This window comes from Triturus cristatus, chromosome 7 (genome assembly GCF_964204655.1).
Source record: "Triturus cristatus chromosome 7, aTriCri1.1, whole genome shotgun sequence".
NCBI lineage: Eukaryota > Metazoa > Chordata > Amphibia > Caudata > Salamandridae > Triturus > Triturus cristatus.
In genome coordinates, this window is record NC_140590.1 from 331,910,869 (window position 1) to 331,927,420 (window position 16,552).

The 16,552-nt window shown below is 46.1% G+C and overlaps 1 protein-coding gene across 2 annotated transcripts in view; it reads left to right on the forward strand.

The window, feature by feature from the left end:
• CYTH2 (cytohesin 2) overlaps positions 1-16,552 on the forward strand; it is a 222,662-nt gene that overhangs the window by 138,354 nt on the left and 67,756 nt on the right. For both annotated transcript variants that reach the window (XM_085616447.1, XM_085616448.1), the window contains exons 4-5: positions 9,648-9,766; positions 15,255-15,335. In XM_085616447.1, the coding sequence (XP_085472573.1) occupies positions 9,648-9,766; positions 15,255-15,335 (200 nt within the window). The remainder of the gene's footprint in view (positions 1-9,647; positions 9,767-15,254; positions 15,336-16,552) is intronic.

Sequence of the window (16,552 nt, forward strand, 5' to 3'; positions counted from 1 at the left end):
AGCCACATACCACGCAAGTCCACTTTTAGAACACATCAGCCAGGACACCATTTGGAAAAGGGTGATGGCAGTTTTAGTGCAGAGGGTCGTGCGTGTGCACTCATACTGGTAGTACAGACAAAGAAGAACCGAGTAACCCTTGGTTGCTTCGGGGTGGGCATACCTTTGCGCACAGAATTTCTCATCAGAGGACTGAAGGTTTTTTCCCTAAACTATCGATTTTTTTCTTGCTTTTTTAGCTCTTCAAAGAGACTTCCAGGTGGTTGTTGTCAATAGTGATGTACAATGTGTCCATGTGGCTGCCTTTTGTAGCAGATAAGTCGTCTTTGATTTTTATCCACAGTAAATACTTTAAAAAAACACATGCCAGAATAGAAGCGCAAAACAACGTTCTGCTTCCCCTGAAAATTCTTCTCAAAACAAACAAGTTCCTTATCTTTTGTAATGCTCTTTCTGATGGATACTTATAACGGTGGATTCCTCACCTTGTGACTACTCCCTGGCATTAGATTAGATCCAGAGATGTTTGTCAACCATCCCCTTGCATTCCGGTAGGTGGCTTTGTGTGGCTCCGCTTTGGGTGTGTCCATTCTCTGAGTCACATAAGGGCCACAATGCAATTGTCACCTCTTAACGTTTGAGTCAATTCCTTTCTTTTTGCGCCTTCCGTCACTCATCCAGAGCTTTATCACTCGATTTTTGTCATTCTGACAAGACTTTTCAGTGTGCAATGAACAGGTCTTTGACTAAAATGACAGGTTTCAAACCCTGCATGAATTGCCACAAACCGATGTCTGCGACATGAGTCTGTCTCTAGCAGGGCAGCAAATTTGCTCAGATGAATCTGAAGGTCATCCATGCCCATGAGGACAAACTCTGCCTCCGAGCACCATTGGAAAGCTTAAAAGGCCTGGGGCCTGCTTGAAGTTGCGTTCTCGATCCCAAGAGAGGTCCTCAACCCATTCCAAGTGTTGAGGTAAGTTGAAAAAGGAGAAATATGAAAAGACAAAACATGACACCCCTTCTTCCCGCTATTTATCAGAAGTTACATGGATGCCTCTGTCTTCGTCCCCCACTTCTGAACTGATCCTCGCCAGAGTTACTGATGACCTCAGCAAAGCCGCAACTAATTCAAGCTTTCATAGAGACTAGGTTGCTGGTCTTTGGTACCCTTTTGGATCCCTCTGGCACACTCCGGCCCCCATGGATGTGAGGAGGCCTCCAGTCTAGTTACCACCAGGGGATCTGTCCCCAATGCCAGCTGTGCCTCTCAACCCTGTTCTAGGGCCTGCACCAACTCTGGGGCCAATGCCTGCTCCGATTCCCAATATGGCAACACTTGGGCCAAGCATGTTGACACCATCAGAGGCCCCATATTCTTTTTGGATTCGGAAGCAAATCCACCACAACCTTGTTTAACGTCACACCCACCACTCGTGCAACCCTAGTCTGATACACTTGCATTACACTATAGATTCCCAGTCCTGGAGCCACAACAGGATGACTGCAATGACCCATTTTAACTGTATGATGACGTGAACCTATTTCTGGTCCTTCAAGAGGCCATTGAACTGGATTCCTCATCTGACACTGGCCTTCCCTCTCCACCTGGCGGGCCGCAGAAGTGCTTGATATTCAGCTTCCCTCGGTGGAGGTAAAAATCAATGTATTCCTGGAGGCTCTGCAGCCATGGCAAATCTCCTCAGAACCACTACTCCCTTTCAATGAGGCATTGACAGACACGCTTTGGGCACCTAGGCAAAGCCAGGATTGTGTCCTCCTGCCAATCGCCAAATAGCCTGGAAACATTTTCAAAACATTGCACCACAACAGGTGATTTAAAGATTCTCATTGTTGGAAGATGTCCTGTGCCACTTTGAGGTGTAAGTTCCATTCATGATCCGCCCAGCACTGTTGGCTGAGTTTGTCTGCCCTGGTGTTGAAAGAATCTGCAAGGTGGTGCCCGATTAGGTAGATGCCCTGGCACTCCAGTAACCTCCAGAGACAAAGTGTCTCCTGGTACAGGGGTCAGGACAACACCCCACCCTGCTTGTTGCAGTACCAAATGGCAGTAGTGTTGTCTGTGAGAACCTGAACCAGCTGCCCTTAGAAAGGCTGGTCGGAAGGCTTTTAGCACCAGTCGGATGGCCTACAACTCCACCAGATTGATGTGGCCATTAGTCTCACCAAAGTCCTCCTAAGCATGTTAACCAGGCTCTCTCTTCTTTTGTTGAATCGTCGGGCGCCCTTCATTCCACTCAGACTGGATTCAGACCCAAGCAAGGAACCAAAACTGCTCTGGTGGCGGTAGTCGAGGCTACCAGGAGTATTGTGGATGCTGGAGGCTGCGCTGCGGTGGTCCTACTGGACCTCAGCGTGGCTTTCGATACCGTAAATCACTCTCTCCTGTTGCATCGGCTTCGACTCGCAGGGATTTCAGGATTGGCTCTCAAATGGCTACACTCCTTCCTATCGGACAGGTACTTCTCTGTTTTTGAGGATGAGGTGTCACCAAACCAGTTGCAATTGAGTCACGGCGTTCCCCAGGGATCATCACTCAGCCCTACACTTTTTAACATCTATATGAGACCGTTGGCTGATGTGGTGCTTCCTTGGGGAATTCAGCTTGTCACCTACGCCGATGACACGCAGCTGGTTGTTTCCTTGGTAAGGGACAATGACTCACATCATGGGCTTAAACTAACCCCGTGTCTCACCAATGTTCTTGAATGATGACTGCCTCTTGCCTAAAACTAAATGGAGCCAAAACAGACATCATGATGCTGGGCTTTAAAGCCCCGATCAATTTGGACCCCTGGTGGCCCAGTTGTCTGGGACCTCCTCCGAAGCCTAAGACCAAAATAAAAAGCCTAGGGGTATGGATGGATTCCACTTTAAATTTCCAACATCAGGCCAATAAGGTGGCGGCAACCTGTTATGGCCTAATGAGATCGCTAAAAAAAGTCCTTGACCTTCTTCCATTTGAATAAAGACGTGTATTGGTCCAGTCGCTGATTCTTTCACGACTGGATTACGCTAATGCCATATATCTGGGGACATCAGCAGCTACTTTAAAAACTTTGCAAACTGTTCAGAACTGCGCAGCCCGCCTGCTCATGAAAGTTCCTAAACGATGTTCAGCAAAGACCTCAATTCGAACTCTTCATTGGCTGCCAATTCAGGATAGGATTGTATTTAAGACTATGTGTTTGGCACACAAGTCCATTCACAATTTGGGCCCTTCCATTCTGAACCCTTTGTTTCAACGCCATCAATCAGCTAGATCTCTCAGATCCAATCATCGAAATCTGCTCGTAGTTCCCAGGGTGAGGCTCGCCCGGATGGGCGGCCGGCTCCTCTCTGTACAAGCGGCTAAACTCTGGAATAAACTCCCTGATAATATCAGGCTTGAATCAAACCTCACCATCTTCAGGAAGCAACTAAAGACGTCCTTGTTCAAGAAGGTCTACTAATATCCTCCAGGTCTCACAGCGCTGGGATGCCCCAGGGTAGCCATGCGCTTTATAAGAACGTATTCATTCATTCATTCATTCATTCATTCAACTCCACCTCTCCCAGAGGTAATCCTCATTCCACAAGTGACACATCAGTCACCTCTGTTCGCTCTGGGTGGGGCAGGAAGAGAGGTCTTCTGCATTCTTTCGCTTTCTCCTCGGAAACTTGAATAGAATAGAATCAGATATGCTCCCCTGGTGCTGGGCCCACTGAGACTTCAGCTTCCACTGCAGAGCCTACATATGTCTCCTGGCATAGTTGACGAGCAGGATGCCAAGCATCTCCGAAGTCTCAGACCCACCCTCACCAAGACCCAGCTCAGAGACTAAATCATCAGGATCATTGCCCAAATCTCCTGGACTCGTTGTGATACAGGGAAGGCCCGAAACTGCACTGGATCCAGGATGGCTCCAATGAAGGGAGCCTTGGTGAATGAGTTGGGTCTGACTTTGGAACTTGATAGTCCATTCCAGCAGTTTTAGGAGGTCATTTGGAGGTAGTCTACTACCGACTCTGGCGAGCTTGCCTTCATCAGCCAGCGATCAAGGTAGAAGAAACTGGAACACCCAGCCTCCAAAGGTGTTTTGTAACCACCGTCATGCACACATACAAAGCATTTCACAACATTAGCCCTACATAACTCAAAATCCTTCTAAACTTTCATAAACCTCCCAAAATTCCTCTGCTCAGCCAGGCTCCTACTTTCACCCAGCATAGGAAGGAACCAGATCCAGTGGTTGTGTCTTCTCCTTTGCAAGAAAATAAAGAACTGGCTCTACACCAAACCCCGACCCTGGCTCTGCCCATACTGCCTCTGCAGCAGGATACTCTCCAAGGTGAGTTCTGCGCTATACAAGTACACATAACATAATTTTTGTAAACATCCCAATGGCACCAGTGAGGTCAAAGGGGATTACAGCAAATTGAAAATGCCCTTGGTCCTCTTTATACCGCAAATAGTGTCTGTGGGACTACAGGACGGGTACTTGAAAGTAGGCATCCTGCAGATCCAATATCACTGTTCAGACGCTTGGATCCAGGGCAGACAGAAGCTGGGTCGGTGTGAAAATCTTGAATTTGTCCTTCCGCAAGCAGGTGCTTGGAGGGTGGAGGTCTAAAGTAGGGTGACTGCTAATCTATATTTCTGTCCATATTTTGGGGGGCAAAAGAGCCTCCATTTCTTGGTGCAAGAAACACAGGTCTCTCTGATAGATGCTCCAATGTCGGTGGGAGTTGGCAGGGTGTATATCTGTTGAACGTTTTTCATTAAGGGTGATGAATGACTCAAAGAAGGGTTGTAGGTGCCACAAAAAGCAAATCGCAGGAATCTAGTGTGCAACATGGCCAAAATCTCCTAGAGAAGAAAATGCAGGGATGGAGGAGGAGGAGCCCTATGCCCCTGAGGTGGGATAGATGATAGTGCTGTGCAGGCAGTAATGTACCAAAAGCATCCTAGGAAAGAGTGGATTTTAGATCTTTACTAAATTTGACCAGTGTAGTTGGATTTATATATCGCATCATGCCCTTTAAGCAGCACTAAAACATGTGTTAAAATTGATTCTTGTGCACTCTAAAGATGAGGCTTCAGTTTGAAAGTTCTTTCTGTGGTTAATTTGTTTGTGCTTTCGTTGATATAATCAATCAGCTTTTTTTTTATATAAGCTTCTTTGTGAGTAAGTACAGGGGGGCAGATTTTGCAGATAGTAGATGCCTCTTTTCCAGCTGGCTTTGTGCATACCAGACTCAACTTTGAACTGAACCCTTTACTGTACTGCAAGCCAATGGAGTACCTTTAAAGTTGGGGAGGCATGCTTATATTTGAGATATAAGCACATTCTTGCCACCGGATTCTGGATGTTTTGCAATTTTTGGATTTGTGACTTGTGTAAGACCTTGAAGACTATGGTTAGGGCCACTGGAATTACATGGGGATGAGGACCACATTAAGTGACAGGATTGACTAAATTATGCTGCAAAACATGCTAATTTTATGGTGTAATATGGCACATTTTAAGTTTTTTGCTTATTTCTATGAATACTTTTTTGTTTGTTTGAGAGGGCATGCTGCACATCTTTGGCAGGCTTCCTGCTTTCTCTGGCGTGCCTTCTGGATCCAAGGATCGCAGGGGCATCCTATCAGTTTATCGCCGGCTGATCCATCGTTCGTGCTATCTGTACCCTTTAATATGCTTCAGGTTCTCCACTAGTGCCTAGTTCAGGTTAAGATATTGTGGTATCTTACTCCGAGCTGAATACGTCTTGACCTTGTTGAAGGGCGCACCCAGATCCTGATGTAGTTCCACTAATGCTCAGTCCCTCGGACTCAGCCACTGTTCCATTACCTCGCAGTTGCGCACAAACACTGCACAGACTTTTTGGCCTGGACTCTGACCATATGAAGAGGATAATTGGTACATTGATTTACAAGATTCTGCTCTGTGGATACCTCCCCAGATACTCTGTTGGTCCCCCCACCCCCTCTCAACCCCAGGACACCAATGGAAGAAATATGTCCTTTGCAAGTGTCATGAGAAGGGCTGTTGAAACCCTTGATCTCCACCTCCCCACGATTGAGGCAAAAACACGTGTTTTTACTGAAGTCCTTCAGCCTGACCTGGTACTGACTGAACCTCTCCTACCCTTCAATGAGGCTCCCATTGATACGCTCTTGAGTACATGGGTGAAGCAGTGTTCTGTCCTTTCAGCAAAACACCAGGTCGCGTGCCACTGTAGACCAGTGCCAGGCGATCCTGAGTTTTTAACCTAACTTCCAACTTCTGAGAGTTTGATGGTGCAGGCATCCACCAACAGAGTGAACCCTAACTACTCCTCCCCTATGGAAATGTTTGGCAAGAGAATGTGTTCATTGGCCAGCCTTTCTTTGAAGTCAGGCAACATCAGCTACCTTATAGGATATTATGCCCATGCACTTTGGACGTGGTTGATGAGATCTCACTGGCAGTCCCAGAAGATATATGGGCTTTCTTAGCCACACCCCAGCCATTCTGAATAGTCTGGGTCAAGTTCGTCATCTGATCGAGCTTATACATCACTGATTGTCTAGGAAGGGCAATTGGGACAAGTGTGGTGCTACGGTGCCACGCATAGATGAGACCCACAGGTTTCTCTGGGGACTTAAAGAGAGCTGAGCCACAGTGTCAAGAATTCCTGTCATACAAGGGAAACACGCCCTTATGTAAACAGGAGAGCTGTTACATAACTCAAGGGAAACACGCCCTTATGTAAACAGGAGAGCTGTTACATAACTCAAGGGAAACACGCCCTTATGTAAACAGGAGAGCTGTTACATAACTCAAGGAAAACACGCCCTATAAAGGGAGGAACCGGGAGGTACAACGCTGTCGGATATTGTGTTCACACCGACGTACCTGCTTCGTGAAGAGCAGTGTTCCGGAGTGGTGCTCCAGTAAGGCAAGAACGGAGGTAGGTCGAGTCGTTACTCCCTGGGCCGTGTCTTGCCCCATCGTCACCTGTGAAGGACCCGGAAGCTCTACCGGTCAACCATTGAGCTTCGCTTTTTGACTCGGCTGAGTCCAAGCGCAGTGGCGCTTTTGCTGGTTGGAGTCGTAACTCCCAGCCCGACCAGAGACACAGGGACTGCCAGCTGTAACGCACACCAGGAGGTGTTTGCCGCGTTACAGACTCGGAAGTCCACAGGATCGATCGAGCGGCTGCTCTCGGTTCAGTCTTCTTGCTTGTGATTGGGGTATCGGTGACGCATCACCAGGAGGTGACTCCGCGTCCCGGTGCAGTCTGAGGAAGAGGTTGAGCGGCTGCTCCCTTCAGGTAGAGATCCCGGCTGGGTGTTTCCCTGACTCCTCGATTCTCCCCAACACTCTTCGTGCCCCTCACAGCCTACCGATTGGCATTGTCGGCCATTTCATTTCTGCCCTCTGTTGGCATACGCCGGGACCGGCGTATATGCAGAGGACGGTTAGGACCATCCGTGCTGTGGGCTGGTAACGTACTTAGCCTGGAGGATTCCAGTGACTATAACTTGTTTATTCTTTGTATTATATTTGCCTTCATTAAAACAACTAACCCTTCACTAGTGGTTGCGTCCTCATTGTCGTGTCTGTTAAACGATCCTGAGACGTTCAGGGCGTTACAAAATATCCGACCTTAATAACACTAACTGTCTCCCGGTCGATAACAGACATGGCAACACTTGATGATGTGCTGGCTGCTTTAGCGGCCATGCAAGTTGAAGTGGCTGCCTCTAGGCAAGAAACAGCCGATGTAAAAGCCAGACTGGATGCTATCCAATTGGACCCGCTCACGCCCAGCACCTCCCTCACGAATCAGACCCCTGCGGTAGTAGTGGAAATGCCGGTAGCCATCCCCTTGGCGACACCAGAGAGGTACAGTGGGGATCCTAACACAGTGCAGGTATTCCTCACACAAGTGGCGCTACATTTATCGTGCAAACCAAAGGCGTTCCCCACGAGTCAGGCTCGTGTGGCTTTCCTTATATCCTATTTGGCTGGAAACGCGGCACAATGGGCCGTACCTCTGGTGAGCAGGGACGACCCCCTCTTATGTGATTGGGGTGCTTTTCGCGAGGAATTCCTGAAGGTATTCGACAGAAGGGCTGACTCGTACACGGCGGACCGTGAAATGCTTGAGTTGAGACAGGGATCCAACGACCTGGTGCAGTATCTCAACGCGTTTCCCTATACTCCCTGGTGGTGCATACAGCCTGAAATATGACGTCAGCCCAGGCAACAGAGATGCCCCACCGCCCAGATAAAGAAAGCAAGTGAATCACCAGCTCAGTAGTGTTAATATCATCAAAGTATGATGGATTTCATTGGCTGAGACAGAGGCACCAATGCAACATCCCCAGGTGAATGACCTGTTGAGGGAAATAAAAAAAGACCCAGATATTGGGGGGTGGAAAATGACGATGCTCCTGCAAACCAGCAACTCATGGGCACATTTTGTTGGCCATACCTAAAGGGGGGCAGCAAAGGCAAGCCGAGGTTCAGAGTCAAATATACCAAAGGTAACGAAAAACCTTTTCACGACACGCACACACACACACGTTATGTTCGACTAATTTGAAAAATGAATACAAGTCTTGAAACTTGTGGCGCTGGTTTAATGCTGGCTAGGCTTACAGAAGCCCTGATCGGGATGCGAGACCCGTAATTGAAAATGAGGAACTGGTTGTGTGACTGTGCAGTAACTCAAGTTTCACTTACACTGGCGATTGCTTTCTCCTAAGACATCTAGGGCTCCTTGCGCATGTATATAAGTGAATGTGAAGAAGTTACTGAACAGTAATATGCTTAACCTGTAATACGTTTGTGAGCTGCTTCTGCTCAATCCTGCACATTTTGTTAAACCATGAACGGGGAGGGGGAGGGGGGAGGGGGAGTGCAATCTTCTGACATGTTGTGGCTTCATGTGCCACTCTCCATAAGGTAGCCCATAGCAGTGATACGGATACATTTAAATGGGCTTTGCCTGATGTGCAACTGACATCTAAGCTAGCATTATAAGTTACACCCATATTCGATGCATGGTATCACTAGCTCCTTCTTGTAATTGCGTTTATTATAACATTTGCTACACGAAATTAGAAAAGCATATGGTGGAGGCAGACCCGTTAGATGATAGGCAATCCTGGCCAATGGAAGGAAAATTGAGAATAAAATAGGTGTCAGAAATCTGCAGTGTGAGTTTGTGGTCTGTCTGTCTGTTTGCTGCTTTGCAAGCATAGAATGAAGGCGCATATTAGACTGTGAGTTACACTTGTTGCCAGTCACTGAAACTAGTCCAGGGTATGAATATGCTTGATACCTGAAGTCTTTTGCTTCAGACAGCGCAGCTTGTAAGTAGCTTGTTCTGTCCCTGCTAGTGCTTGTATCATATTTGTGGAAAACACTAACCAGCACTAACTGTGGTCTGACTCATTTCAAGAGCATGAGGCACACCCACCGCTGGTTGCCTTCAGATACTGTCTGAATGCTTTAGATTTTAGACACACGCGATTTCTTTTACCAGCAGATCTGGACTGAGTAATTTCTTCCCAGACGCTCTTGTATGGCCCGGATGTGGAACACGTGCTCGATTTCCTCATGTTCTGACTCAACTTCTCTCTATAGGGAATCCTGTTTCTGCAGGAAAATGATCTTCTGAAGAACACGCCAGAGGAAATCGCCAGGTTCCTGTACAAGGGGGAAGGCTTGAACAAGACTGCCATTGGGGACTACTTGGGCGAGCGGTAAGAGGCACGCATGGCACTAGAGAATGTGTTGGGCTTGATTGGGGGGGGGGGGGGGTTTGTGGGTGTGGATGGAGCAGCTGAATCCTGCTGCTAGCATAACATTATATAATGAATCCCACATGCACCAGTGAAATCCCAGCACCACTTTCTTCTCTCTTTAAGCTTGGAGTTGCCTTATCGGGTCCATGTCCAGCTTTGCTTTATTTTCTGTGGCTCAACAGAGGTCTGCTTGCCCTACTGCCCTGTCCCTACCTAGTGGTCTCTTGCTCTTCCCTAAAAAGTCCAGTGAGTATCTAAGAACGGTGTTGTGCTGTAGCTTCTTCTCCAGCTTGGTCCTCTTGCGCCCTCTTGCTTTCTCCCGGTAGTGAGTCCTGTTAGTGTGCTGTGCTAGAACCCTGGGCTCTCTTAGCTGTCTCTGTCCACTCTGCATGGCCCCCACACCTCTGCATCTCTTACAGAGCTGCCCCTCCCTGGCTGTCTCTTGGTCCTCCATGCAGTCCTTTATGTACACTATAACCATGCCCACCTCTTGCCCTGCCTCAGCCTTGTGCTCTGCCCCAGCAGCCTCGAACCCCTTCTGCTTTCTAGTCGGTCGTTTGTAGCCTGTTCTATTTTTTACTACACCCATTTCCCCATCTCGTTGCCTCTTGGTATCTTCCCATTGACCTCCAAATGTAATCTCTACTCGTTAAGTACAAGGTACTAATTTAAGCAGCTAAGACTAAATACTTCTCTGAAAAGATAAGCTTAGCTTCAAATAAAACCAGGTAGCTATTCAAGACGGTCAAATCTGTCAAATTGGAGTAACATTGGTGCCTTTAACCCTGATGAATCCTACTACAAGAAGCTGGCCGATTTTATTTTTTTCCAGTCCAATATCAATTCTATCTTTCAAGATTTTAATCTTTCCCTGAACACCCTGGACATAGGTGTTTCAACCCATTCTGACGAACTGGATCTACAGCAATTCCACAGGCGCCCAGATATCCCGCAATTTGAAAGGTTCACCCTTTTCACGAAGGAAAAAGTAATTAGCATCATTAAGTCCGGCCCCCCTGTCTCTCCCCTTCCCAAGGTCCTTCATCTGATCGCTGGCTCAATGGCTGGTCCACTCGTGGAACTACTGAATGAGATACTAACTATAGGGCAGTTCCTGGCCTTATGGAAAAAGGCCTCCATTCTCCTGTTTGTGAAAAAACCCTCTATGGACCCCAAACAGGTGGAAAGCTATAGGCTGATATCTCCCCTCTCTTTCCCTCCCAAGACATTAGAGAAGGCAATGAACAAGGAAATGTAATCCTTTTTTAGATGCTAACCAGCTGCTCGACTCTTCACAGTACGATTTCAGAGCAAACCACTGTACTGAATTGGCTCTGGTAGGAGCCTCTGAGGAATTGAAAATGGTAATCGACAAGGGCAGCAAAGCTGCACTGATTTTATTAGACCAATCTGACGCGTTTGACACGGTTGACCACTCACTCCTCGTAAATCAGCTCTTCGCTGGATTTTAGGAACTCTGCACTGGCTCAGCTGAGCTTGTCCCTAAGTGATAGCCACCAGCTTGTGGAGATGGGAGACTCCAGTTCCTCTTCCTTCTCCCTCCCTTGTGGTGTGCCCCAGGGATCTTCCCTCAGCCCTACGCTTTTTTAATATTAATGTTACTCCCCTTATCAATCTCATTTGTAGTTGTGCCCATGCAGTATTCTCCAGTATTTGGGGTGTCTTTCATAGATTCACATGCCTGTATCATTCCCCGTCGTCGGAGTGGGAGTCCCACGGTACATAGAAAAGCAATAATTATGCATATAACAACCAAAAACCCCTGTGAATCTATGAAAGACACCAATACTGGAGAACCACAGATTACAGTTAAGTAACTATTGTTCTTCTCCTACACCGATGTCACACAGATTGTTGTTTCTATCTGATCGAATGTTAAAAAGGCGGCAAACAATTTCTGAAGCTGTATGTCTCCAATTGTAAGCTGGATGCAAACAAGCTGTCTGAAGCTGAACTCTGAGAAAACAGAGGTTCTGCTTTTTGGAAATGAGACCACCTTCTAGAATGCTTCATGGTGACCCTTGAATTTAGGCCCTTTACCAGTGCCGGTTCAAAAAACGAGAAACCTGGGTGTAATTTTTTTACACCAAATTATGTTTTTCAGAATAAATAAATCAGATCACCTCCTCTGCCTTCTTTGTGCTTAAGATCCTCAAAAAATGTTTCCCGTTTATTCCCCTGGATCTGCAAACGACAGTGATGATGGCACTCATCTGCTCGAAGATGGATTACCATAATGCTCTGTATTTGGGCACCCATAAACATCTGGTGAAAACTTCAATCTCTACAGAATGTAGCTGCAAGAATGTTCTTAAAAATGCCCATGTTTGCATCTATATCCCAATCGCTGCATGGTTTGCACTGGCTCCCAGTGAGAAACAAGATAATTTTCAAGGCACTATGCCTGGTCCATAAAGTCCTCCATCAGACCGGTCCAATTTACTTTCAGGAACAGCTGTCCTGGTACACACCTAGAAGGCATCCTAGATCAAGCTCAGCCCGAATGGCAACTAACCCTAGAATACACCAAGCTAGATGGGGAGGAAGGCTGTTCTCCATCTGTGCGGAAAAACTCTGGAACTCATTGCCTCCAACCCTACTTTCCCAACCCATCCTTCTGCAGTTTAGGAAGCAGTTGAAGAACTTGCTCTTTACTGAATCCTTCAGCTAATCTCAGTGCCTCTTTTCCAGCCTGACTGTCTTTTCTGTCTTCCTATCTCAACACTAAGACACCCTCTGGTAGTTGCGCGCTTTATGAAATAATCTTTCTTACTTGCCTCTCGTTAATTCCCTTTGTCTGTTCTTTCATTGTTTCTACTGTAGTTTTGCACTTCTTACACTGCCCGCCCCTTTGTCTCTGTGTGGGAAGCTGGTTTGTCTAGAGGCGTTCCCTGGACCACCCACTGCTGAGCTCGATGATTTGTCTAACTTGGCTATAATCTCTACGCTTCTGTATGGAATTCCACCCCTCCGCTTATGAACTTTTCAAAAAGTGGTGGAGTTTGTATCACGATGCAGTAAGTCTACTCTTGCTCTTAGACAAAGGTTTCCCCTCCTATTATTACACATTGAGTATCTCTGCCTGTACAGTTCTCCTGCTACTTTTGGGCTAGGTTGCTCTAAAGAAATACCACATACATAAATACATGTTTTAGTTACCCATACTTTTGAGCTGAAAGGAATTTCCAAGAGACAGAAGAAAATGTTTAACTTGACCGCATTTCTCTGTAGGGGGGCATCACAGCTTGCGTGTCCTCCAGGAGTCAGTGTGTTTTTTCCGGCCTAATAAGCGAGAAGGACTTTGTTTCTCTAGTTTTCTGTTTACTTTCTGTTAAGAACTGGTAATGACCATATCCGCTGCATTCCATCCGCGTTTTTCTTTCCATAGAAGGTGTCCCTCCTTGGTATGTGGTGGTGTGTGCATGCTTTGAAAGTGAAAATAACAAGTCACAGTTGCAGACAGACTCTGGAGGGATGACCAACGCTTGCCTGTAATTGATTCCTTTGAAAACCTGGAAGAACACATCTGCTGTAAAGCTGGTAAAAGAGTATTTGATTAATTTGTGACACATACATTTACAGCAGAAAAACCCCACCAGATCCCTCTAGTGACCCTTTTACCGGTCTGTGCAGTGTCATAGACTACTCAATCTTCAGCACAGTCAAGGATTTGACAAACTGATATCTGTCATAACTAGAATTTGATGTCTTATTCCTTTTGCACTGCTGTTCAGTACAGATAATTAGTTAAACACGCGAACTACAGAAGGCTCTGGATAGGTATGCAGACTTTATGGGGAGCCTTGATTTACATATAAACATAAAGACATATTTAATGGCAGCCGGTACAGGGAAAAAACGGGTCAAAGATATATTTCTTAATAAACAAAAACTTGAAGTCACGGCCCATTATCCCTACTTAGGCATCATGATGGATGATAAGTTGAATTGGAAAGCCGCAGTTGAGGCATGAAAACATTCTTTCATGAGAGCCACTGCTGCACTTATAAGCTTCTCCGAAAGGCTGGGTAAAAGGTCCCCGGTAGAACTTCTAAAAATCTATAGTGCTAAATGCCAGGCAATAGCCCTGTATGGGGCGGGAGTATGGGGGCACGCTGACATAAGTGCCCTGCAGGTGGCAGAAAACACGTTCCTAAGGTTCCTTTTAGTGGCACCCAAATGCTCTTCCATATTAGCATGCCACATGGAACTGGGGATCCCGTATTTAGGGGACCTGGTAAAAATTCATCCACTCCTTCTTTGGCGACGAATATGGATCTCTGAAAAGAACCTATTAACCAAACAAATCATGACGGACTGTATGCTACTAGATCACTCAGGGAAAATTAGTTGGCTCCTCTATGTACGAAACTTTCTAACTGATTTAGGGTTAGAGTCTTACTATACATTACCTGAGACAATCTCTGAGATTTCAAGGAAGGATCTGAAAGCTAGGGCATTGAGCCATTTAGAAATTTTAAGGCTCACGAAAGAAGCAATTAAAGCTTCTGCCCAACATGCAATTGCGGTTCTGACCACCCTGCTAATTCAGCCCTACCTGACACTTGACCTCAAAGTTTTTGAGAGACTTTTATTGACGAGATTCAGGTTAAATCTTTTTCACCGATTAGTCGCTTTTCCTGTAAGAAACAGTTGGGACCCAATTCTCTTGCCATGCCCCTGCGATGAATTATCAGAACAGACGACTATGCACACTGTCCTGTTCTGTAAATTTTATCATGGTCATCGTAAACTTTGGTTAGTACCTCTGTTGAAATTTTGGGGTCTCAGGCGTTGTCGCCCGGCTATGTTACGACTTCAGTTTTTAGATTCTGAATGTACCTGCTATCATGTCGTCAATTTTTTTGCACTTGCCTGTTGATGCTTTCCTGATTGCAGATACTGATGCCTTGTTCACTGCACTGCTGTATATTATTCCTGATATTGTTCTTTATGCCGCAAAACACAATAAAAAGAAGTTTATCAAAAAAAAAAAAATGTATTTTTAAACATAGAACAAATTTCTGAAAAGTCTTATCTGTGAATTGGATGACTTCCTTTTTATCAAATGTACAGACAGTGACGACAATCTTAGTATGGAATTGCCCTTTTTCCTTTTAATTACAGTAATTCTGTAACATTGTGAGAATGTTTTTAACTGATACGTTGCTTTTATGGTTTTTTCTATCTTGTAAAACCGAATAAAGAAGTATGATGATGATAGTTAAAACAAATCAATTTAGTGTATAGGATGACTGACTCCATGTCATCAAGAACTTCGGATTCCAGTTCTGGGCTTTCATTTTACAAAACATTGTCGCCTAAATGTGTGTGAATTCGCTCTTGCTCTGGGTGTTGTTTTTTCGCTTTTTGTAGCCTAGCTGTATACTTCTGTCCCCTCACTCCTCTTCGTGCTTTGTTGCAGGGAAGACTTCAACATCTCGGTGCTGCATGCCTTTGTGGACCTCCATGAGTTCACGGACTTGAATCTGGTGCAGGCCTTGCGGTGAGTACTGGCATGGGTGGTGGAGGATGAATGTCAGTAGTGGTGCCAGGAAACCTCAGGGTGCCTTCGTTCTCACGGACTCAAAGGAGGAAGTTGTAGCGGAAGAGGGCAAGCACTTTGCGGTACCGCTGAGAGCCTCGTTCAGGAAACCTATAAGGAGATATATGTGGGGTTTTGCAGAAGTGACTATCTGCATCGCCACTTCCTGCTGACAACCACCATGTCTTGTCAGCGTTTGTTGGATTTACTGTTTTGCTGAATTAAGCCCATGAGTAAACATAAGCCTTTGCACACTGAACCATTGGTCCAAACTTTAGTCTGTGGAAAAGTCCCTGAAGTGTTCATTGATCTGATTGAGTTAAAAGAATGTCATTAATTCAAAGTTTTTTCATTGATCTCTGTAGACCAGACATTCTCGTTCTTCACTGCCAAAGCTTTGGTTTATAATATATCCTCCAAGTGCGGGAGGGAGTGTTGCCAAAGTCATCCATGGCTTACTGTAGGGCTCGTTAAACTACACTTTTCCACTGGCTTGTTTCTCCTCTTTTTTTTCACCCAGTGTGATTTATTTTTCCCCCCTGATAATGCTGCCCCCCATCCTCTTTTAGTAACTCAATCAAGCAGCCACCATTTGCCTTTTCCTTAATCTCATCTACCTCCTGTTCCCCTTGACCCTCTTCACCCTTGCCACCTAACCTTGTTAAACGTCTCTGCTCCTTTGCAAAACCCACCACGATTGCCTGACAGCCACCAGCACTACCATTGTCCCCCTTTTTGAATCTCATACTCCTAATAAGTTTTCCACCCTCTTCCTGTTACCTTACTCCTCTAACCCCTCATTCTGCCATTCAAGGCTCTCTCACTCCCTCTGCACTCCCCACCGTCCCTTAATCTAACACCCACTTCCCCATTTTTTTTTTCTTTGTTTCATTGGCATGTATTGGCTCTAAGCCTCCTGTACCTGCCCACTATCCCCGGTATTCAACACACACTGACCTGCTTTGTACCGCTTGTTGCAATTCTTGTACCCTCGTTTTTTTCTGGAGGGACTGCTAGCCTTTTTAGGTCTTGCCTAAGCCAGCGCATGCGCTGCTCTGGCGAGACATTTAGCAAGTGGGCTTTCAAAAGTCCGACCGGTTGGCATAGAGCGTGCAGTTACGTGCACAATGACGAGCAGAGGCGCCATCTGGCTTTCCTCTCCCGTCATGGTGCGTGCA